Genomic DNA, 25,058 nt, shown 5'->3' with positions numbered 1-25,058 from the left:
TATTCTATAGTGGTAGCCTTTATTCAGCAATGACGTGACATGAGAAGTGGAGAAATGTTGGAGCTTCACTTGCAACATAAGTTAGTATTTTGGGGGGGGCTCGGTCCTGGCTTTACCGCCCGAGCCTGTGCATTATTGTCGCTGGACTTCTTGATGGATGAAAAATCAACTCCAAATACTTTTAATGCCAAAAAAAAGAAGATTATCATGGAAGATAAGCACTAAGACGGTTGCTGGAGAATATGGTCTAGATAATATCCGTCACTCGCTGGTGGTCCAGCTGAGTCTCATTAGATGGGTATGTGGCTGTCGAAGTAGAATATTACACCACTGGGTTCTCAGCAAACTAATCGGGTAACAAAGACCATTTTCAACCTAGGGATCCAATCTTATAACAGTCCATGTGCTGAGACTCTGATATGAAAGTTCACGTCTAATGCATTTAGTAAGGGGCAAGGTCTTGATCTTATTTACTTAACGAAATATAAATATTGTCTGTGGATTAAGCAAGGCACAATTTCCCTAAAGTGTACGCCGTACCGAACCTATAGACCGCTGCAGCACACTGTAGATGATCAGACAGTGTATGGAAATTAGCTGTACTTCAGAATCTTGTTCCATTTCGTTCTTCTTTTTTCTAGCAATTCACTTAGCAATGCATTCCATGTGTTTCCGTTCATTGTTTCGAGGGATTTTCCACTTTTAAATCTAATTGATATTCTGTAAATGTAGAACCATTTCTTTGAATCAAAAAGTGAGATTGGCTGCTCGCAGAAAGCCTCCTGAAATATAAAAGCACACACAGAGGGATGCAATTCTAATGCAACGTGAAATTTCTCAGTCACCCAGAGAAAGACGGGAGTTCAAAAGAATATTAAACCTAAAGAAGGGCAGAGAGGTTTATCTAAAGTCAAGGACTTTATTTGAGAATCGTGCCCACCATTTTATTTTTGTCTATATTTACAGCGTCTGACTGATGTGTACGGTTATGAGGCCAAGGAATTATTATGACCCCGATGAGTGATTGACTCTTGAGTTCCTTTTCATCCTCTCTGGGGATATCCACATGTTTATTCCCAACAGGAAAAGGGTAGATCTGTCTTGAGAATGTGTCACCTGGCCCCCAGGGACTGCATTAATATCCGTATACGTGAACATTACTGGCTCAGAGTTTCCCATTGTGGCCCCTCACACAACTTCTCCCTGCAAGCTCTGGCAGGCAGTTCTTACATATAGTACATGTAAAAGATCAAACAACCTTACCAATTGAATTCAAATGGGAAATTTCTTGTTATTCAAACAGTGAGTAGTGTAGCAGCGGGGATGTTCTCTGGCCAGAGCAATACAGCAGAAGTCCATGTTTGAACATGTACCTCCAAGACATGATTGAGACCTGCAGCTCGAGCATTACAAATGCACCACTCTCTTGTTTACCATTCAAAATCAAGTATCTTGGGGAAAAAATGTTCTGCATTGCGAAAAGTAGCTGGGAATGTTGAATTGAACATGTTGCCATAACGTTTAGGGCATTGTAGAATAATTTGGTACGGACGGGTAGGAAGAAAGGAAAGAAGTATGTTCAGTATTAAACTTTTTTACCCTTGAAGAACACCTTCAAGTGTCTGTAGTGTCTTGAAAACCGAGACTTCTGTTCGCTCAACATTCTTATTTCGTATTTATGTATTTAAGCTTTATTTATTTACCATTAATCCTTAACACGTGACTCTTTTCTATGTGAATTTACTTATACATTTAAAGATAACAATATAATTTGGGGATGGATTGTTGATGATTTGTCCTTGTTGTGTAAGCAAAATCTCGGGTAAGTGCTCATTTGTCTGCTTTATTAGCGCTTGGTGTATGTCCCGAGGCGAGGGAACGGCATGCTTTGCCGCCCATGGTCAAAATAAATACAACCCTGTGTGAGCAGTTCAGCGAGGGTGAAATAAGCAATAGCTTAATGCTGCATTTGTACTTTGAAGCTTACAGTCCAGCCAATGGGATAAAAGGTGAATTAAATGAGGAAAATATTTATTCCTTATAGCGCGGCCATGATAGCAATGGCAAAAGCATGTGTGTCCCTTCAAAGATTCTGGGAGCAGCAGCGACTCTCTCAATTTAATCGATTTTAAAATGAAAAGTCAATTTAAGAAAGTTGAAAAGAGAACGATGGGCGAAAGGAAGGGTGGGGGTAGCATTCTCTTGCACTCAAGCAGTAAACTAACTGCCGCACAGAGCAGGCAGAGATTTCAGCTGAATTATCTCCCACCTCACATTTGCTCTTAGGCAAGCAGTTTAAAAGCCAAGCGATTGAGCCAGTGATCCAATTTGAAATGCAGAAATGATTAGAGCAGCTTGCCTCATTTCATATCGAAATTCTCTGATTTATGACAGGGCGCCAGCCAAGATCTATCTCTAAAGGGAATTAGTGTGCAATTCCTGCATATTTTTGTTATTTAGTCTCCCAGCAGCAGATGCTATAGCCTTGAAGGGGGGGGGCGTACAAGGAATTCAAGCATTACGTAGGTATCTTTTCATCTCGGCCAGATGTAACCATGGCCGTTTATATGAGGCATTTCCCATTTTGTGTCCGATGTTGACAGAGAACCTTATTTCTGGAAGCAAGGGGGAAAAAGGAAAACTATGTAGCACTTAACTACGCATATACATACACACAATTTTTTGCAGCGTGAATAGGAGCGAGATACAGGCTACGAGGTTAGCTTTGGCCAATTATTTGAAAAAAGAAAAAAGACCCTTGCAACCCATCCATCCTTGAGGCTAAGAAAATATTAAAACGTGCAGCGATAACGAGGGCTAGAGGAAAATCTCTCTTAATGAAATTTCCAGTTGACCACATGCAATTTGTTTCATCGCAGTGAACAACTAATTGCAATGGACGTTATCAAGGTGTGAGTGTGCTGTCTGCTGTAAACTGACTGGTAAAACAGGTACAAATCCTTTATCCTCACTCCCATGTTGGAAACAAATAAACCTGCCAACCTTGTTTCTCGTATTTGTGCCGTTAAGTTAGTCCAGAGGACATTTGTGAAATGAAAACATCAACTGTGGTTGGGTAGTAGGTTTGTCTCATGTAATAGAGCTCTTCTTTAGCCTATTTGTCAAATTATGGGCAGAGGTTTTATTAATACAAATGAGCAGCACTGTTATGTCACAGTGGGCGGAATTTAGAATGGCTCACGAACAGACACCTTTTTGGAAGGAGGCAAATTTAATTTCACACTTGATGCCTAGGCAAGCCCGCCAGAGACCCAACTGTTTGTATACAAGGAATTAAAAAAGTACTCCTTCCGTCATATGTCCTCTTTAAAGTCAAAGAAAGCCATGAGATATTTAGCCAGAGCGATTTTGATCCCTCAGTTGTCTAAATCCCGCAGCTCTGGGATCAGAAGACGCATTCGGTGCCAGTCAGTGACCTTGGTGGAGGGAGCAAGTGAAAAAAGCATGAGGAAAATAATCATTGCCACCAAGGTTCGTATCGATTTCACCTGCCCTGACCACGGAGCAGGTTAAGAGCAGCCACTGGTGGTGAAATGGTCAGCGGTGATATCATTAGCTTGTTGTTTACACAGGGAAGCAGGGAGTTAGAGGCAGGCTGAGTGTCACAAGACACTTTCTTCTTCACCTCCTTCAGCTGATCAGAGGATCATGGTATCAAGGAGGGATTAGTAGCGACTTGGGATTTGTGTGATTGGTTAATTTATTGCGGTGATGGCAGGTCTTTCATCTATGGCAACATTTAATCAGCGCAGCCACAGAGGCTATTACAGGTTAGCTCCTTTCTGGAGTCAGTCCGGCTGTGCCGTCAGCTCTATCACAATTCCCCTGAAATTTCCAAATTATCTGGAACAGGCTTTAGCTTCCCCGTAATAAAAATTAGAACAGATTCCTGATAGAAGCTTTTGCTCACACAGGGCCAATTATAAATAGTGCAGCCCTGCCTTGGAAGACGGAAGGGGGAGGTCGAAAAAAAATCCAACTCATGTGCACGGAACTTATCGTTCAACCCCTGCTTGCTCTGATCCAAATCCGTGTGGCTGAAAATTTATATTAGATTTTATCACAGACACCTAAGTCTCCAAAAATCAATGAAGGTTATCTTTTATGTTGCAGCAACTTGTGGAAATATTGATTTTCATTTTATAGCGAATTTGGCGCATCAGTTTGTAATCACTTCCTCGCTGACTACACTGTTTGGGTCGCTGTATCTCTTGCACGAGGAAAGGTAACAGAGCTCAGGAGAAAAAAGCCGGAGAGTATTGAAACCAGTGAGGTGAAGGCTGAGGGCGGATATACAATAACACACAACTTGTTTGTGTGTTTGTGTGGGTGTGTTTGTGCGAGTGTGTGTGTGCTGGGAGCTGGATAGGTTCTATCATCTATCAAGTGTGTTTTTATTGTCTTGTAATTAAAAATGATATCAACCACCTACATCATGTTTAGGTTACATTTGTCTATAGTACATGGATGCTAAATGAATGGCGAGTTTGTTTCTAGAGGACCCGTTCATCATATTCTCCCTCGCTTCAGGGAAATTGTAATTTTCTGCCTGTCAATCTGCATTTCTCTGCATAGTAGCCACTAAGGCCAACTGATCCGGTTGTACAAATGTTTTCATTTGCATTTGCAAACACTCCTCCCCGCAGTGACGCCACACTATCTTAATCCTAAATATGTTGCCCGCACTTGCTCTTGTGCATCTCTTTGTCTTTGTGGCGCCTGCGACACGCATGTTTCCAAAGCGCACTTTTGTCACTGTGGATGAGTTATGTAAATCTGCAGTAAGAAACTGTCATCACTTGTTTGCTACAAGGGTGAAGCAAAGTAAACTGGAATTGACGGTTCGCTCAGTAATATGTAATACCCACTGTGACAAAATTAAAGCAATGCATGGAAAGAATAAGAAGTCAAGTTAGTCTGCTCTTCAGTCTATGTTGGCTACTAGGAGAGAAGCTGGAATATCATAAATTCCCAAAGACTCTGGGGGATGGCAGAAAGGCCTCTCGCTGCTGAATAAGAGATGGCTCCAGTCTGGAGATCTAAGAAAGGGTTAATCTGATTCCCATTTCAGATTGTCGTCCTAGCAACAATCGGCCAGTCTGCTCTGCTTCTTTGACAGGGGTGTGAGATTTTCAGGTTAGCCAGATAGAGGACTTTATTGTGAGGCTAATTTGAAATGTGAAATCCAGGATGACTTAAATTACAGAGGTCGTCTTTCTCTCATCTGCTGCCAAAGCAGGATAAGACGATGCCAAGAGATGAAATAAGAGTAGCAACCACGCAATTTACTGTCTGTTTTTTTTATCACTCGGGCTGTGCAATTTCTGCAGTGCAATTTACTGTAAATGAGTTGTGTATAAATCTAACATCTTCATTTGGAGTTCATATTTGTTTTACATTTCCAGCAGACAAATATCTGGGTGATTTTGTCAACAACAACAAAATCTATTTGTCCTCTAGCCTGTGACTAGATGGAGTTCATGGAAAGAGAAATGGGTGGGGGACCTTCGGAGGAAGAGAAGGAGGGGGTATGCGCACATACTGCCCCAGCACATCTTATGTGCATATCTGTGCCAATGCAGACCTTTAACATGCTCAAGTGACATTTGCATTCATCCTCGAAGGTTGTTGCCATACTCAGAAATAAATAAAAAGCACGGGAAAGGACTAGTTCATTTTCCATTGCATTATGCAGATGGGAAGAGTTGAGATTGCACGACAACCTATTTTGGCAAGCCATTACCGTTTTTGTAAAACCCAAATGAAGAAAGCCCTCAGGGTCGAAAGGTAATGGCATTGAAATATTGACGCGTTTCCTTGAAGTAATAGATTTCTGTACTCAGGTGCATTAGGACACATTCCACAATAGCATTACTCAAAGCCTTAAAATAAAGTGTACATCGAAGGAAAAGAAGCATGATAGGTGAATAAATGCGGCCAGCACATCGTGTGGCACTCTCGCACGCGAGCCTATTAAGAGGATGTTGTACTCTATCCGTCTCTTTTCTTTTTCCTCTCAAAGAAAAACCCACGTTTGACCTCTGACCAAGAAGAAAAATGACTTTACACATTCAGTATAATTTTTCAGCATATTATAAAAGCTCTAACCTCAATCGCCCTTTGAAATAGATACTGATTCTTTAAATTCTTCCCTACTTGTTTCAGGAAATAGTGAGATCCCGCTGATAGCGTTCTACAATGTGCCCAAAGTTCACAGTGGAACACTCCCTTCCTTCTTTATGAAAGTCATCTCCCCTTTTCTTCATACTTTCTTCATTTCAGAGGAAGCGGAGAGTCTCGTTTAAATCTCTTTGTAGTCCGTGATTTTCAATCTTGGCTGACTTCTTTTTGATTCAAGGCAATGTTGTCTTTTTTTTCTTTTTTTCCTTTCCAACCACAAATGCAGCCTTTTGTCCAGTGGGTCATAACCAATATATACATACACATCCCATAAATGTTTTGAAAAGGATTGGGATGGACTCACTGTATAGTTTCTCCAATTATCTATATATGAGCGGCCATTCAGAGCAGCGGATGCGTAAATCGTTGGTTATTATTGTTTCTCTAATCACCAAAATAGGCAAATGATTAATGTTTGTTATCTGTCCCCTTCCAGAAGACGAAGAGCACGGTCCCGGTGGTGCTGAGCGCCGGCCCCAAGTGGCTGCTGGATGTGACTTGGCAGGGAGCAGAGGACAACAAAAACAACTGTGTGGTGTACAGCAAAGGTAAGCAAGCAACACGAGAATGGTGTTATCTCTCCACACTGCAACACAACACAACACAGCACAGCACAGCATCGCAGCTAAGACACAGACGATCCTCCATCCACTCAACTCCCACCTGCCTGTCTGCCGGTCCTCTTGTACTTTCTCTCTTTTGCGGTCCTTGCTTCTCTGAGCCACACACCCTCTCAAATGTTCAGAGGAGCACGGCCGCAAGGATGAGCGCACGCAACGTAACATGCACACTCTCTGGCTATCTGATTTTACTATCCGGGAAGTCATTTGTATCATTAAAACCCTGATTAAGAACCGAGAAACATCACTTGACACAGAAAGTTATTTGTATTTAGATTTCACTGGCGTAATTAATGCCCCGCCTCTTTCATACTGTGTCTTGGAGGAGATAAAGAAGCGTGTAGGAACTGGGGTGGGGTTGCCACTATTTAATTTATTCATTTACTGTGTACAGGTAAATACATGCAATTAGATTTTCATCTGCTTTTTCGATTGAATTAAATTTGAATGTTATTTTCACATGGTAAGTAAGGGAGTTGGTCATTTTCTACGGTGGAACATCAAATTCCTAAACAGGTGCAGCAAGGTTTTTAAAAATCAGAATATGCCAGCATTTCAGCATGCACCCACGACCAAAACAGAGCCCCCAAACTTGTTGCTCATTGTACACAAGATGCTTAATGAAAGTGTTTGAATTTGTTTAGGATTGCATGGGGTGAAGGGAGGTAACTATTTCTCACTCTTTAAAAATGATTACCCCCGTGACAATACCCCTAAAGCTGAAAATGGAGAGTCTTCTGCCTCAAAGTGAATAAAGTGGCAGGAGTGGGATTTGCAACCCGGATTTTCAGTCTCTCAATTCTCATCTACTAATCACTAGACTGCACTGGGGAGTTATCCTCTTAACCGGCTACTTAACTTTGTGCTCTTTATCGCCAGATCATTAAAGTTTTGATAAGCTGTTAAAGAAGATTACGTACTTCTTTAAAATCTTCTAATCATTTTGCTTGCAGACTTACAGTATGAAACAAAATTGAAGCTGCAATAACAGGATTCCACACTTTCTTTTTTTTTTGAGTCGGACAATTTGCTCCGCCACTCTTCAAACATGCATGACCGAACATGCATGTCGCATACATGTATGATGAGAATCACATGCAGCGCACTAACACTTACTCGGCTCAGAGTTGCTTTGTTTGTCACTTTCATTTCGACCTTATTAAATTAAACACAATGACATCTCCGCATATCCCCGTGTGACAGTTGTTCTGTATTGTAGTGTTCATTATTGGGAAATCCTCCAAGCGAATCATTAAACGCTGATGTGTGATAACAGAATCCAACGAATTAATTTAAATCTAGTCGCAGAAGTTCAATATGTAGTACATCACAGAAGCAGCCCGTGCGTGTGCGCACGTGAGGGTGCAGCCTCTCAAGAGAAGGCTGAAATGAAAAAAAAATGCAAACATTAAAAATTTATTTCGAATTTGGGTCTTTTGGCAACAATTTGTGAAATGGAATGTTAAAGTGTCACCACTATCGTGTGGCTTGATTAAAGGCTCTTCTCTTCCTCTCTTCAGAGTCCAACTTCAACTTTCCTCCCACCTTAAAAAGCTGAGGCCCAGATTGTTTATATCTTTACCCTGTGCTGCTTCCCCTCTGTCGGCCGCTTCATTGCTCCTTGAGATGTGTTACTTATGGAAAACAGGGAATATCTCACTGCACAGTATGCTTGCAGAATATGTTTTGGCTCACGTTTCAGTGGTCTCGGCTTTCTTTATGGCTGCCTGCGAAGATAGTAGCCGCTCACTTTGGATCTCTGCCAGTTTGAATCTATAGGGGGGTATCTGACTGTTGATTGGTTTGAGTGCTTACAGTTTACTGCGGTGTATTCTTCGCTGTGATTTCAGCTTTACACTTAATATGACTGCTCATCATCTTCCAGAAATGAGGGAAATACGTGAAGTGGGAGTAAGAAAGGGCGGGATTCAGCAGAAAGGAGCTTGTGAGTTGTTGCAGTGTTTTATGTATAATATATGCAGTGGAGAGTGGAACAAGCAGGAGGATTGCTGGGAAAGTGCCCCATGGGGCATCCCTGCTGATCGGCACCATGGCATTTTTTTTTTCCGACACCATGGCAAATAAGCTTTATGGTGTAACAAAATAACCAGTACGTTTTGCTGCTTATTATTAGAATCATTTTTTTAATAATATCATTAAACTTATAAAGTACTGTCTTCTCAAGCATTTAGTGTATCTGTATTGATTTTTTTTTTAAATTACAGAGAATGTTTAGTCATTTATGGAATATAATTAGAAGTGGCATTGTGTGGTTTAAAGAAAAAAAAAGGTTGTAAGTAAATTAAGTTTGAAATTTGTATGCACTGTTCTGCCCTCATTTCCAAAGTACTTATTGTTGGACTCCTGAAAAGTACTCCCCATGCCGTTTATAAATCAAGTATGATCAAGTACAGCATTACATTAGTATTGAAGCCATAGCAATGCAGTGTTGATAATATTAAGGTAATAGTAATCGGAAAAAAATAAAAATAAAAAGAGTGATTGCAGGTGTGTGTGCTGTATGTTACATTTTCTGCTTTGTTGTGTTACCTTAGTTGATATTTATAGATGGGAAAGTTTCAGCCCCTAAATTGTGGAGGGAAAAACCTTCAAGGCTTGAGGGATTGGAATGTCTCAAATTCATGAATACAAATTATTTGTGACTAATTTTCATTTGTTAAAAAAAGAGGCTGCAATAGCCCTGAAGTGGCATTGTGGCAAATGCAATATCTGCTTTTCTCAGGCCGTCACTGAGGCCCTGTTTGTTTTACATTAAACTCCCATGAAGAGCCTTAGCAGCCAGCCATTACTAAAACGCTCAACTCTTACCACTCTGCTCTCATTATCAAGAAATCCACCTGGAACTCCCACAATGCTCTTCTCCACACTCTGACAATTTCTTTGAAGCACAGAAGTTCTAGAAACAGGCAGAAAGTCTGCAGAGTAATTATGTGTTACAGTAAGAGAAGAACGCCAGGAGCGAACGAGGATGACAGACAGGGACCCGAAGAGAAAGATAGGGACCAGTTGGGAATTTTCTCTGCAGATAAACAACAGATTGATAAACTCATTTAACAAAGGCTCGGTTCATACGCACCCTGATTGGAAGAGTTGCGTCAAACTGTTCAGTATGCGACTGGTGCCGTTCTTTATCCTGACCCACAAAATTACATTTTATAACACGCTGCTATGTATTACATTCCTTGAGTAACTTTACTCGAACATCTCCAAGAACCATATTCATCTATGATAGGTGAGATTTTACATCTTTAATATTTACAGTAAGTCTATTCCACGGTGGTAGGAGTTTGCTTCATTGTCCATTGTGACTTGATATTTACGCCGACTGAAACTATACACAAGCTAGAACCTGACCATATTATCTAGCATTATTCAGAGGTCATGTAAACTTTGTAAGCCTCTTAAATCAGGGCACATTCATATTCACCATGTCCTACAAGTCTCCAGAGCAACTTTGTTCCCACAGAAATCGACCAGTGTAACTAGGATGTTTTACATAAGCCCGAACAAAGAAGAATTAACTAACTCGCTGAGTCTTTGTATAATTTTTTTGTCACTAAGTCCTCACAATCAGATCCTTTTTATGCTGCCGTTTCATTACTACTGCTGGCCAACAGATGCCCTGTGAGGCAGACGATGAACTAACGTGGCCTGTGTGGACGATTGCGGCAATTTCTTTTGTTTCTGAATGCCCGCTTGAAAGTTTGGTATGAAGCCATTTCCACTGCCTTATTTTCATCTGAATGAAACCATGAATGTTCATAGCATACCGCTGGTGGGAGTTAAATATTCAACCCTCTTATTTTAAAAAGACTGCGGCAAACAGGGCATGCGAGGGTTTATGATCCGTTATCTTGGAACATGGCAAAATGGCGTGACTGAATAAGAACTAAACAACTGACACAATGTCGAAATTTCATTATCGGTGTATTAAAACAAAATTGTACCCTAAAGGAGTCCCCACCACAGCTTAGAGCAGCCGACTAATTATGTTTAATTAAAAGACAAGAGCGATCAACAGAATCGTTTTCATTAGGAAATTATTAATGATTCCGCTGCAACAATAATTGATTGCACTGAGCCATGCGATAACTCGGTGCGGTCAGGCTCAATTCAGAGCTGGGTGGAAAAGAGTTCTTGGGTCTGAAGTTGAAGCTTGCACATTTGTAATTGAGATGTTGTGAAATGGGCTTTACAGAGACAAAAGGGGCACAGGAGCTGGTGGGGACGGAAGGTGTAGGAGAGCAAAATCCACATGAAATAGTAGTCGTATAACATTTAAACAGTGACTCTGACCTCATTAACACAGTCCCAACATGTGTTGATTTTTTTTCCATCGTGGGTCTATATTACATGTACATAGGCGCACAGTGGCACTTTGTCAGCGCTCCATTCAGAGCCACGTGAAAGCCGTCAGCTCCAGACGCTTCCTTCAGCAGCCTTTTATGCACATTGTTCTCCCGCTGGGCAGGCTGTTTCCCTGCTAGACTGTATAGCGCAAGCACCAGACAACACGCTCTGCCACTGCACCCACATTTGACACACACACGCACACACATGCGCGCACTAGACGCCATTACTGAAAATTCGCATAATGGCTGCTGACACATAAATGTCCATCTGCATTCACCGCAGGCTAAACCCCGAGACAAAAACAACAATAGAGGGAGAGCATGTAAAGGGAGTGATGGGCGCTGATGAGTACTAGATTGTTTCTTCATAGATAATAACGCAATATTTTTTTTTTCACGTTGCATGCGCTCTTGCATTTTTGAGACGTGATCAGCTCGTGTGTGTGTCAGCGAGAATAGCCGCTCGCCCTTGTATCAGTGCCATTGAGGGTGTCGGGCTAATGAGCGTGGGCTGTCCTTCGAGCAGGAGGGTTTGGGTTGTGCCATTCACTCTGCATATTTAAATGCCTTGTAGAGCTTAAGTAGGCCCACTTTTCCATGTCAGGGCAGCGTTCAATCCTGCTGCGGCCATTAATTATGATACCTTTGTGCTCCAGTGTGGCTAATAAGAGTGATGCATTGCACCCTCGTGGCATTATAATCATCTGAGTGAAGTACCTGGACCGCACTGAAATCGCTTTAAGCACCGTATTTAAGGGAAAAATACCGGGAACAAAAACAGCAGTTGAAGAGGATCCTTCCTCCTCGCTCTCCCCGCCTGCAGTGGTTAATGTGCCCACATGGGAGTGTGTCACACATTTAACGTGTCCATAATGGTATAATCAATGGTGTGAAATACTTTGGTATTGATCATTCAGGAAGGCTCATTTTGTGCGAGAGAGAGAGGGAAGGCAGCAACGACACACACACACACACAAAGGTTAAAAGAGCGTATTAGTCATTGTTTTGCCGCTCATCCCTCCATGTTCACACTGTCTGCTGCATTAGGATTTACTTTCTTATTACTTTCTCTGTCTTTGAACAGGGAAGTGGTTAACTGGATTTTGAGGAGCTGCTTCTTAATATTTGGAGCATGTCTCTCTGGTGTTGAATCTGTTCGTTACAGATGGGGTGTAAAAGATCACATTTTATTACATTAATCACCACAAGTTAATGTGATGATATGCGCTTTATATTTCCTCCTCTTAACGGCGTAATCAATGACCATTTTTATATTCATTGAAAAATCCCGCAGATATGAGAATGAGCCCCGGCTCGGTTTTTAATCTACTCTGGGATCTTGAGTCAGTAATTAAAGAGTTCCTTCAGTGTATATCTTCTAAAAGCCCTTAGCTCGCTTTTCGGGCCTGGTTATGATCTAGCCCACCGCCCTCATCACTGCTGTGCTAAGTAGGTGTGAAAAGCATTGTCACTGAGCTTTAGGATAAAACCCTGCTGTTGCGTGCCATTGGTCAGATCACATGCACACACACGCACGCATGCAAGTATGTTGTGAATGTGTGTCAATGCTTTTTTAACGAGGGACAAAGCACTTTCTTTACATCTAAACTGATTTTAATGTTGCTATTTTTTAGGTGCAGGGTGGGATTTGTGTGACAGTACGTCCATGTGTGCTGATGGCAAAGCACATGGCTTAAGCCTCGGTGGGGTTGATTTAGGTGAAGCAGGCTGGGGATGATCAGGCATATGGCGTCCGGGGTCCTGAAAAGGAACACCACATGCAGCACTGAAATAATGCTGACTGTTAATATGAGAGAACAGAGTTGCAAGCATTCTATTCAAGCCATCTAACGTTCACATACAGCTTCCATTTTTCGGTCGATAACATACTATATATATCTCTTGAAAATTAATCCTCGGGTTGGGCAAATCATAATCAGATTTTCCTCAGAGAAATAGCTCAACACATTTTGTGGGGTCGCCGGTGTGTTCATGAAGGAGAACTTGTTGATAACCTTTATACATAGCTTTGCAGTTAATCCATTTTATTGATTGTACAGCCACCTGCATGAAAAACACCATAGTCTTTAAAGAAGCCTATCGGTGTGATATCACTGTTTTTATTCTCTCACCCACCTCTAACATTAGTACCTTATCTGAGACTCGGTTTATCGGGTGATCTGGTCAAAGGATCTTAGCAATTGGACCCCTGTTAAAGCACTGAGCACAGTGACTAATGGCAATGATGAAAAGGGAGGCAGCAACTATTTTTGTTTCAAACAGTATGTAATGTTTGAATAATCCAGCATCATCTACTATTTGACTCCAGGAGTAATACAGGTTCATGTTTGAGCACAATTTATACCTTGACATTGGCTTACCTCTTTTTTCAGATATTAAATCTTTCTCCGAAAAAAAATGATGTTTCCACACTATTTCCTACAACGAAATGTGTGTAACTCCTATGGGGTTTGACTTTCTTGTTGATTGTAATAGAGGCGAGGGGATAGAATGCCAATCAATAAAGTGCAGACCCGTGCCAAACAATTTTATTTAGGATCAGTACCAAATTGTGCACATTTAGATTGTGCTGTAAATCCTCGTATATGCCCTGATTATTTATTATATGGGATTTGGTTTGATACTTTTGTATAATCCTTCCCTCAATGGATGAAACAGAGAGCCGTAAAAAACTTTACTTGCTCGGTGGAAGTAACAATCTGCCATGTAGTTCTGAACACTGCTGGTTGATAGAGATGGGTGCCTCTTTTCCATGAAAAAGAATGTAAGTGTACATAGCGGTGAGAGGGAAGACAGGCGTGCTGTAGGTAGGGAAGTGTGGAAGAGCGGACATCAGTGTCGCCCTGGTCAGACAGGTCCATCCATTCTGGAGGCCCGAGGGAAGGAAGGGAGGGAGGGAGCGGGAAGATGGGACAGACAAGAAGAAGCATCAGGAGAGAGGTAGAAGAAAAAAAAAATGTGTGCGGAGGTAAAGAGAGAGATGGCGGGGCACTGATGCAGTCTTTCTTTTAACTCCGTCAAAGCCACTTCATTTGTGCTCCCCTGAGCAGTGAGTAGTAACCAATCTTTCATCGCTCCAGTGGCCAGAATAGTCAAAGAGAGCTGGACGGTTTGAAACACAAGTCTATTCAATTTGAAATGTAACTGCAATGTGAGCCTTTTGGATGACTTCTTGAAAGAAAAATGATGTAAGACTTTTGAACTCCCCTCACCCGCCGACTGTGAAATGGAAGCCATGGGTACAGTATTTGGCTCTGCCCGTGAGAGGTTGCACATATCTGCCCTATTTTCATGGAGAGGTGAACCACATGTTTGCTTGATGGAACTCTATCCAAAGCATGTGAGGTTTGCATAAGCATGAAAGGCTCAGTCAAAACCTTCGACATCCTCCCCCCGCTTGATTTCACTCAGCATGGTTGGCCTTCTTAATTTAAAATGTCATTTCCATTCACGGCATTGGCAATATTTAGACAATCAGTCACGCAGCCAGCGAAAGCAGAAACAAAGTTCTCGAGTGAGTCTGTGACTCGGGCAATTATAAGAACTTTCTATGCTATTACAAGTCCAGTTTACATTGTACTTGTCACCTTCAGCCTCCAAGTGTCACCGAGCCAGCAACGCACTACTACCTGATGCCCTGAGAATGCTAAGCCTGCATACTGTTGAATGACGACCACTAATGCCGTGTCCCAATGCCATATAGAGTTATGTCTTTCCATCTCCTCACAGGAATCCCCCTTGCACCATTTCCCCTGTAATCTCCACACTACTCACTGTTATGGGGCGGCTCGCCCGCTGCTCCCGCCACGATTCCGTAGCCCCCTTCCTTCTTATACCCAGCACCTCCACTATTTTAATCCCTTTGACCCAAACCCTGTGCGTTTCCCTTTATCAACAGCTCTTGGAGATTACATCCTGCTTGCTTCCTCACCACTGCTTGCTTCAGTCACCGTGGCTGGCCAGGGTCTTTGTCAGAGACTGCTGGGTGTGATAGCCACTGTGGGCCATTTATTTGCTCCGTCTGGACGCCATACTTACAGGCCATCTGGGCAAGGAAAGAGGAGGGCAGGAGATGTGAAGGATGTACAATCACATGCTTGTGGCCTTCCGGTTCTCCATTTGGGGTCACCCGCCATTTTAAAGAGTTATGATTACAATACAATTACTAGTACTACAATGTGATTGTTTCATCCTGGGCTGGTCAATCCCAGTGTATAATAAGTATAGATTAAAGCCAGATAAGTATTCTCACGATTTCCCCTAAATTCTCAAAAGTGACCAATCATAGGCGCATTCTTTATTCTTCTCATAAACATACTGTGAAGGTGCCTCTTCTCTTACCTTCTTTGTCCCTATTTGGTGAGTTCCTTTGTCTCAGCAGTGTGCGAAGACAAAAACCACAGACAAATGACACCACAGGTTTCTTTTTAACACTATTCAAATGGACGGTGGTGGCAGAGCATTGAAAAATATATACACACTCCATCCTGTCAGAACGCTTTTGGCTTATCTTGAGTGACTGTCAAGGCTTGGAATATCAGGGAATGGACAGAAATATATAAAATTAATAAGCCGCTGGATGTTGTCGGGAGTTATGATGCTTCATAAATCCTGGTTTGATCATGGCGGAGAAGGCTTAAACGCACAGCTACCTAATGCGCGCAGCCGTGTTTTGGACTGAATTCTATTCTATTTGAGAGAGAGAGACGCCCTTAGTAAGATTTATCGTAGACTCTGCTACTCCCCTTTTTCTTTCTAGAGTGACAAATATTAAAACGAATCCCGACGGGAATTTGGCAAGCATTACCTTTAATGGGACATTATTGATGTAACAAGGTGAAACTGAGGCCAAAAGCAACAAGACACGATTGAGTGAGAAGCGAAAGAGGAGAAAATGTGCGCTAACTTATCAGCTGCACTCACTTTGTCAGGTCAAGGGTCTCGGAGCTTTTGTTTGTTTATTTGTTTGTTTGTTTCCTCAAGTGGAGGGATGGAGGCTATCTCTCCTGCCATCCACGCAGGTCTGCTCAGTGGAGGACCGCAGGTAATATTTCATGTCAGGAATTAAACAACCATCGGAATGCTCGCTACAGTTGCACGGCCAATCCATCCATCACCATCCCTTCTTTTTCTCTCGAATGGTGCCTTTGTCTGCTTCACTCTCCTTCCTTACACCCCTCGGTTGGGATGTGTAAGTACTGTATCGCAAAGACACACTAATTAGACCACCGTCTGTAATCTCTGGGGGTTTACCTGTCAATACTAATGTTTTCTGTGAACAAGAAGCCTCTTTAAATGAAAGGCTCCAACATTTTGATATGTAAAGTACTCTTTCAGTCTGCCACATCCCAATGAGACAAGTTGTCACCAGGAGTACAACAATGACAACAAAAACAACTTTGCTGAACCCAATCAGAATAATTCAGTCAGATTTAAGAGCTATTTTTTATGCGTTGTTTTATTTGGAAAAGGTCATGCATATTGAACACGGGCTTATACGTAAATGTATTCCACTATTTCTCGCAAAAAAAGTAATGAAGTGTTGGTGATAAATACAATAAAAAGAGAATAAATTATTTTCCTCTAGCTGCTTTTGAGTCAATTAGCACATTGCACAGACTTTTTGACTTATTTAGCCTCTCCATAGTCAGAATCTGACTTTTATCCAATTACATTATGTCAGGTGGGCAAAACGGGCACAGTGCACATAATGGAGAATTCCATCTTTGGTGAGATATTCTGCGACACTTTTCCTTTGCATACGCCGATGGCACTCTCTATGAATTATTCAAATACTTCATCCACACACAAGAGAGGGGAACTCAGCTCCATAGTAAACAGATTTTCTGCTCACCATACTCCCAAGTCTGAAGAGTGGGACATTGTAAGTGCCAAATAATTACACAGTGCCCCTTTTTCCCTTCTTTCTCAGTTCACCTGGATTCCGAACTGCATTTGCTCTGATTATTATTTGGATGTTGGCGAAATCCTGCAGGGAAGTTTTTACTGACGCCGTGCAACTACAGATGTAGAAAATTGCATGATAACCTTTTACGCATATTTGCATGTGAATTAATTGAAATATTAGGTACCCTGAGATTTATGTCATTGGGGAAATAATGATGTGCACCCTGCTTTCCCTCTGTTGATAGCTATTACAATAAACAATAAACAATATATTCCAGCTATGTATAATCTCCCTGCTTATATATATATATATATATATATATATATATATATATATATATATATATATATATATATATATTTTTTTTTTTTTTAATGAGCACATTCAGAGTGCCCAACTTTGTCCAATTAACATTTTAATAGTGACATTAACACACCATGAAATATAGTGTTTTCGAAAATCTAACATTTTACAGAGTCCCGAGTAACAAGAAAGGTTTCTACATAATGTCTCCGTCTCTCTTTCCCGCTTTGGGGATTTGCCCTGACCTTGAACTGGTTGTATCTTCCAGTGCAGATCTGTGGCAGTGACACATGTCATGTGTTGGAGAGGATTGAGGAGGAAGAAGAAGAGGAGACAAGAGGGAGTGATCTTGGTGCGTTGCCCAGTTAGAGTCAGAGTCCCCCCTTGTGTCAAAGCATGGGCATGTTTGGCCAAAAACACAGACTGCACCTTGTCCACTAATCTCAGCACGAAAACACCTTCCTGGGGCTGACAGCCTGACGAGAACATGCACATTTTACAATGTCGAAGAGCACCGAGAGGCTTCAAAGCCCTAAATTCTTGTGCTGTTGGGGAGGGACGCCCGTGCGGGAAGAACAAGAAAAAGAGTTAGGGGGAGGGATGGATTGTCATCTTGTAAAGCAGACCTGGCTGAATCTAAGCCAAGTCTTATTTTTTTCCTTCTGTTCAGCATTAGAGAAAAAAAAAATCTCACAATGTTTGTTCTTTCTCACTCGGTAGTAAATACAAAAGACTTGAAGCTCTTCATAGAGCCATAGAGACAACCTCTTAAGGGTGCCATCCTCCTCCTCAGATAGTCAGCTTTGCTATCATGTCGTCGAAAGCACATTATCACATATGAATGAAGTTAACGTGCACATGGACTTGCGATGCCTGACTGAACGCTGCCTTTTCACCTAGACAGATTGTATGCAGGCAGCGGAGTCATTTGTTATTGACTCAAAAGGGGCTCTGAAATACAGATCACAAATCTACAAATCTCTAAAGATTGAAATCTGCATACCACAACAATTTGCAAGTGTCACATGGTTGACAACCACCATTATGTATGGCTTTCTTTTAAGGCTGGTTACGTTTCATCATGACATGGTACCAGCAGGAGCTAATTGATAGACTGTAACCTTATTGCTTGTGTGTCACCCATCAAGCACATGCTTTGACTTCACATTGTCTGAAAACAGAATAAATAAGTCACAGAGTATTTTATTTTTTTTCCCTCACAAACATTTTACTTTGTTTTGTGTTAAGCGCCTTTAAGCATAAGACTAAAACCCCGAAGAGTCCAACATTTTGCGGGGCTCTAAATTGCAGCTCTGAAGTTACATGTGGGCTTTGTCATCACGCTTGAAGAATTTCCTTTTAATGTACTGTAATGTGAAATTCAGTGGGGACAAGTTTAATTGAGTTTTACACAAACCAGTTGGGAGTAGCGCTGGAAGGTAGGTGATGTTGAGGTTTTTAATCTCTGGCTCCGGAGAGGCATGTTGACGAAGTGGTTCTTTCTCTTTGTGGAGAAAAAAAGAGGAAGCCTAAGAAATGATACAACCGTGGATAAAACCAATTGGCAACCCTCAAAGGGACGGAGGGTGATAAGGCAAATCCAGCACTTGTAGAGAAATAAAAGAATCCAACTGTTCATTAAAATGGGAAACAAAACAGGCGATTGAGAGGGAAGGCAGACTGCTCAGTGGTGGAGACAGTCAAACAAACAGAGCCAAAGATATCAGAGGATAGAATTGGAAAATAATCAAGGATTTGTGAGGAGAATTAATAAGGAAGATAGGCACAAATAAGCATTTTTGAGACTCTCTGCAAAATTAGCCAGGATGGACTATAATTATCAAACAAGGGAAATGGCATGAGCTACATCAACACCTAATTATAAGTGCTAACCAAGATATAAGGGTTGCAATGTTTTCATTTTATACTGTGACTGTGCAGCAGCGTGTCTTGATTTCTTATTACCTGCCAAAAGTATTTGTTTTTATTTTGAGAAAAGGCTGTATTTTAATCTTGTAAAGCACCTGAGCGGTCTTTAAAAATAGGATATTTCAGACTCTCAGAAATCCTCTTGGAGGAAAATTATCGTTAGTTGTAATTTATTTTGCTGAAGAAAAGTCTTCATTTTGGGGGTATAGGGTTAGAGGTCTGAGGAATATTAATATGAACCATTGCCTTTGTGACAACTGTGTGGTTTATTTCTGACAGTTTCTGTTCTCATGTAGGTTAGCTGTATGATTCCCCTGACTGCTTTCTCTGGCTTGGAGTCAGGAGCCTTTTCTCAGTGTTAAGAACGGAGAGTACGGTGGCATGAACTTGCCATGTACGGTCTTCCGAGGAACAAGCTGCATACCTGCCAAAGTATGCATCCCAGGTTTAAGCTGACAAACAAAAACATCAGAGTATTCCGTGTGTGCTTGCTTTATGCATACTTTCAATTAGCACAGGACCCTGGCCGCGATTGATGATATTTCACGAGATCACAAGGACATAAGAACGGACCAGAATGCAAACCCAGAAACTGTTAGGGACTTAAGCTGATGCTCACGAAAGAAGAAAGCAGGGGAGGTTGAATAAATGACAGGCAAGAGGGGTGATGGGGTGAAAGAAAGTGGCAATGAAATAAGCAGCACTTGTGTGATCAGCCACATCCTATTGTTGTTTTGTGTGCAGGGGGAAAGTCGTTCATCATCATATCAATAAAAATACGCAGCTGATTATTATTATTGTTTGCTTACTATGAGCCACTATCATAAATAATGGGTCTTCCGCTGCTGCTTGTATTAATTATAATTAGAATGCTGATAATGTGTATGCTCTTTTATTACAGGAGCTGAATCAATTTTACAGTCTAATTCAGCTCCGCAAGGTCACGCAAAGTTGCCAGGGCGAGAGATGGCGCCTTGTAAAGTGCCTCTACTATCTAAGCTAGAAGAGCAGAACAGAGAGAGACCCAACCTGGTCAGACAGATTTATCAGCATCTTCTCATAGCAGCTCCCATGAAGGTTTTCTTTCTTTTTTTTCCCATCAATGCAGTGAAGTCACAGCACGGATGGATTGACCAGAAATGTTATTTGAGTCACTTTGCTATTTTTTGCTATGGCCATATAACCTGGCATGTTAGTCATGCTTTGGTACAAATCTTATTAACTCCATGGATGTATTGATTTAGATTACTGAATTATCCATTGTTATACTTTAAATGTGTGATTTTAGGGGACGGGGCCGAGCGCATGAACAAAATGGCAGCTTGCACAAAGAAACAAAAGTACTCTTCTGCACACAGTTGACTGAAGAGTGTGTTCAGCCAAATTTCAACTTCATCTACATTCATAAGGCACCCCACTGTCTTGTTTCTCTGTTTGGTCCTTATTCTGTCAGATGGCTTGACTACAGTGGTGCTCACCAGCCAGGAATTCACTTTCTACCTTTTATCGCTGACAGTGTTGTGTTTGAAACAACATTACCTCGGATTTACAAACTTAATAGCCTGCAAATTGGAAATATACACATTGGTTTGTCCATTGTCCACATTTGGAAGTGGGACATATTAAATTAGATTCCTCTCACTTACCGTCCTTTGCCATCTTCTTTGTAATTCAACTGTGAGCACAACTAAAGCCATAATCTTAACAATAAACATGATCAGCCTCATTAATGTAATGCATACACAGGGATTTGTCCAATTAGAGGTTCATACTGAGGTGGAGAGGATGTTTCAAAACAACATGATGAAAAACACTCATGCTACACTTGCATTGCACTTTTTGGATTCACTGATCAGGTTATCCAGTTCTTTGAAAAAACAGATTATTGGAGGATTGATTGTGCATGTTGTGTGCTTTTTATTGTTCTGACAGTCAGCTCCAATAAGGTCTAGATACGAACCCTAACCACACCCACCACTCTTTCCAGTGCGGCTACCCAGAATTCTTGAACATGTCGGAGACTTGAAAACTACGTAGTACTCTCCCCGGGCTTGCCACTTATAGGTTGAGGCTCTTCCTGGATGCCAGATCTGGTCTGCCCCCATCACCGTGCACCCAACCTTGTCTTAAAGCTGCCTCTACCAGTCACCTGTCAAATGCACCCCACCTTTAAGTGGACAGTTATTTTCTATTGGTTTTAGATGTCTTTCATATCATGGCTCATTAAAGCGCAGCATAGTAGGCAGCATATTTACATAGGCTACTGGGGGGTTTTAATTTGCGTTGGTACGGAGCATGACCGGAACTGAAGAGTTCAGCAGCAAAATGACTTTTTCACAAGACCCCCCCCCACACACACACACACACACACACGCACACATACACGCGCTCGTCTGCACTCAGCGTTCCCCCATCCGTTCCCATCTGAAAACACGGAGCTGGGCATAATTGCTCAAGCGGGACACAAAGACAGAGGCAGAAGGGGCCTGAGCCTCCTCAGCGGATTGTGTTTGTGATCATTCTACAGTGCAGTTTCCAAATGTATACATGCAATTTTCTGGCCACTGTGTTTGGCACCGTCCAGAATCAGACTGTTCGGCCATCTGCAGTTCCACTTTCATCCCAGTGATCATTTTTTTAACTACTGGATATTATTTCTGTATTTTTCACTGATCCCAATCACTGAAGCGTGAGCTTCCAGCAAAACTATTGCGCATGAGACGTCTTTTATTTTATACACAACAGATGGAGGAATCCTCTGTTGAATTATTTACATGACAAGATAGTCATGCTGCCAACTTCTGCAATTTTATCTCACATTGTGAATAGCAGAGGTATCACGCAATTTCCTTCTGACAAGATTTTGAGCAGAGATTTCTCCGAAACAGCGGGCCTTTCACGCTTTTGCTGCGGAGAGACTTATATCAGCACAGATAGCACTATCAGCCTGCAGTTCAAGATTCTATTGGGAGAGACAAGGAGGGATATGGGCTAATATTGTCATAAGAGGCTCTGTGTCACTCCCCAAAATTCACGAGCCAATGGGAGATGCAGCATTTGCAGCATCTGCTCCTCAAACATTTGCTCTCCTCCCACATTTCTCAAAGGGCCCAGCACTACAAAATTGTTTCTCCAAATGGCAGGCTGTTCATCATGCATTGCCATAGGACAGGCTCTTTTCTCACTCCACCCATCATCATCCTATAGAGACACAAAAGAAAAACAACTCCTTGCCGTGGAATCCCAACTTCAAACGCTATTGCTTGGTCTTCATCCCATTCAACACCACCGTGCTTCATCATGCCAAAAGCGGCACACCCCTCCTTTTCCACTCCAAACACTGACAACGACGGCTTTGATGATATGGAAAGCATAGATCGTCAGACAGACACATAGAGTATGTGATTTCCGCGTAATTTTGGGAAGCATATTGACAAATTTTGCCATCTGTCTGGGAGGGGGAGATGGCAGCGTGGAGCTCATTTTCCGTCTGCTTGCTTTATTGCAGTTATATGGAAATACGATTTTTGGAGCAGGATGCAAACTGCTGAAGCTGACAGGCACGTCCATACTACTGCATGTCTTATGTCCAGACCTACTACGTACGTGCAGAATGTAAAAAATGTGAGTCTTGTATTAGAAAGAAAATGTGAAAATTTACATCAACAACGTGCATTACTCCTATTTTTCAAATCTGGGACTTTCCTACCGTTGAACAGTTTCGACTGCGTCTCTTGTGCCACCAGGCCATTGTTAATTTGATCCAGTGAGCCGCAAATGGTCATACAGACACACACATTGAGGATCACGTCTGGTTCATCTGCTCCTTGGCTCTGGCATTAATACAAAGCAGATTGGTGGAGATCTGCAGCCCTTGTTGTTTGATCTTTCCTCCTCTTGCCACATTTTCTGGCACTGCCCTTCTGCCACACTGCGTGGCGCAGGCAAGCCTGGCATGGCCTCAACGTGCCTGCCAGGTTTGTTCTCTGTCTTCTTCGCCTTCCAACTTATCCCCTTATGCCTGCTCCGTGGATTCACTCGGGCACATAACAAGAGTTCCCTTAGCCCCAGCAACAGCCTGGATTCAGGAGACCTCCAATCCTCTATGCTGTCGTCAACAAATAGGAGGGACGGTACCTCGGCCCTTAGCGCATGGAGGGCATGATTTTTTACTTGATTTACGGCTTGATTTAACATCTGGTGCAGAAGAAACCTAATCTGAGAACAAAAGAAAGGTGTCAGTCACAATCAGACATCCAAAGCCTTGGTTTGAACAAATACTGTATGCTCTTATCTAGACGCCCATTATATCCTACTTTCTATTTACGCAACACAGTAATTTGACCACACATCTTTCGAGGTTCTATGAAAATTGTGTAAAATGTCCCAATTTAATGTATTATGTATTCAAACCAAATAGATCTTAGGAGTAAAGAGAGCATCAACGGCATCTTCGTAATCTATACTATTTGGCAAAAGAATATTGTCTATGTGAGTCATGAGACTCGACAGTGGAAGACACGTATTCAGTAATAAGTGTCTATCTTTGCACTGCTTTACAACAATCTATCCTCACTTGTGAAAATCCGGTGGAGATATCCAATTCATGCTCCTTTATGGTTAACTGCTTCATTTGTGACTAATGACGTACACTCCGTAACATTGCCCTAAATTACTCCAAGTTTAAGATAAAAGATTGGATAGAGCGCAAGAGACTAAGTTGAAGAAGAGAGCAAGTGACACATTAGTTAAATGTGGCAGATCATTTCTTGCCAGCTCCAGGGTCAAAAGCAGAGTTGGAATATAATGACAGAAGATGGGAAGAGGTAAACTGCTAAACAAACAGTAAAGACAAAAAAAGAAAGAGAGAAAGATTGCACAGTCATAAACATCATGATTGTAAATTGCTGCAAAAATATTGTGCTCATCTTTCATTGGTTTTGCCCCGATATTGTGAGACAATGTGACACTGAAATAATAATTACATTAATCAGCCTCAAAAAACAAAAACAATCCATGACCATTTAATGATTCATTAATTGTATGAGTAATTTAAGGGCAACTATCAGCAATGTGGATGCAGCTTCCCTAATGAGTCTTCTTTGTTATGCCAGCTGTTATTCTACTTTGGGTGAAATATCTCCCGAGCTCCAAAAAACAGAAAAATAAAATGCATTGTTTAATGAACTTTTTTGTAGAATATACTATGAATATTTATTTTTATTTGGTTTTCCTTTCTCTCTCCCATTTGAGCTACAAAATGGGTTCTCCTTTTTGGGGAGTCTCAAGATGCGCACAGGATCAGTAATCGTCTCCAAGGCCTCGCGGGCACCATATGGAGCCCTCCAACTTAGTCTTCAACTTCCCAAAGGCTGTTGTGATAGGTGCATCAGAAACTCCAGCCCTCGGAGAGCTAATTAGAGCCCCTTGTGCTTAAACCTTGCTCAGAAGTTGCTGTGGGCTGCATCAGCCCCACCTAGGCAGGATCTCTCCTGCCTCCAAGATAATACAAACAATTTGCATATGTCAACGTTTGACATTCCTCAGCCACGGCTTAGCTACTCTCAAAAAGTTTGCAACGCATTTGATCATTTACAGGCTTTTGTATTTGACAAGGATATTTAGACTCATGCTTGTATTTTTCATTAATATTTTGATGCTTTAGTGATCACTAATTATCACTCCCACTTTATTAAACTAGTG

At 41.7% G+C, this 25,058-nt stretch overlaps 1 protein-coding gene across 3 annotated transcripts in view; it reads left to right on the top strand.

The window, feature by feature from the left end:
• zfpm2a (zinc finger protein, FOG family member 2a) overlaps positions 1–25,058 on the top strand; it is a 98,564-nt gene that overhangs the window by 56,354 nt on the left and 17,152 nt on the right. For 2 of the 3 annotated variants that reach the window (XM_085918988.1, XM_085918986.1), the window contains exon 5: positions 6,638–6,749. In XM_085918988.1, coding sequence (XP_085775114.1) covers positions 6,638–6,749 — 112 coding nt within the window. The remainder of the gene's footprint in view (positions 1–6,637; positions 6,750–25,058) is intronic. The other variant, XM_085918987.1, reaches the window with a different exon arrangement.

The sequence above is a fragment of the Syngnathus leptorhynchus genome, chromosome 8 (genome assembly GCF_054491065.1).
Source record: "Syngnathus leptorhynchus isolate UIUO chromosome 8, UIUO_Slep, whole genome shotgun sequence".
Lineage (NCBI taxonomy): Eukaryota > Metazoa > Chordata > Actinopteri > Syngnathiformes > Syngnathidae > Syngnathus > Syngnathus leptorhynchus.
This window is presented reverse-complemented; position numbering and strand designations above follow the sequence as displayed.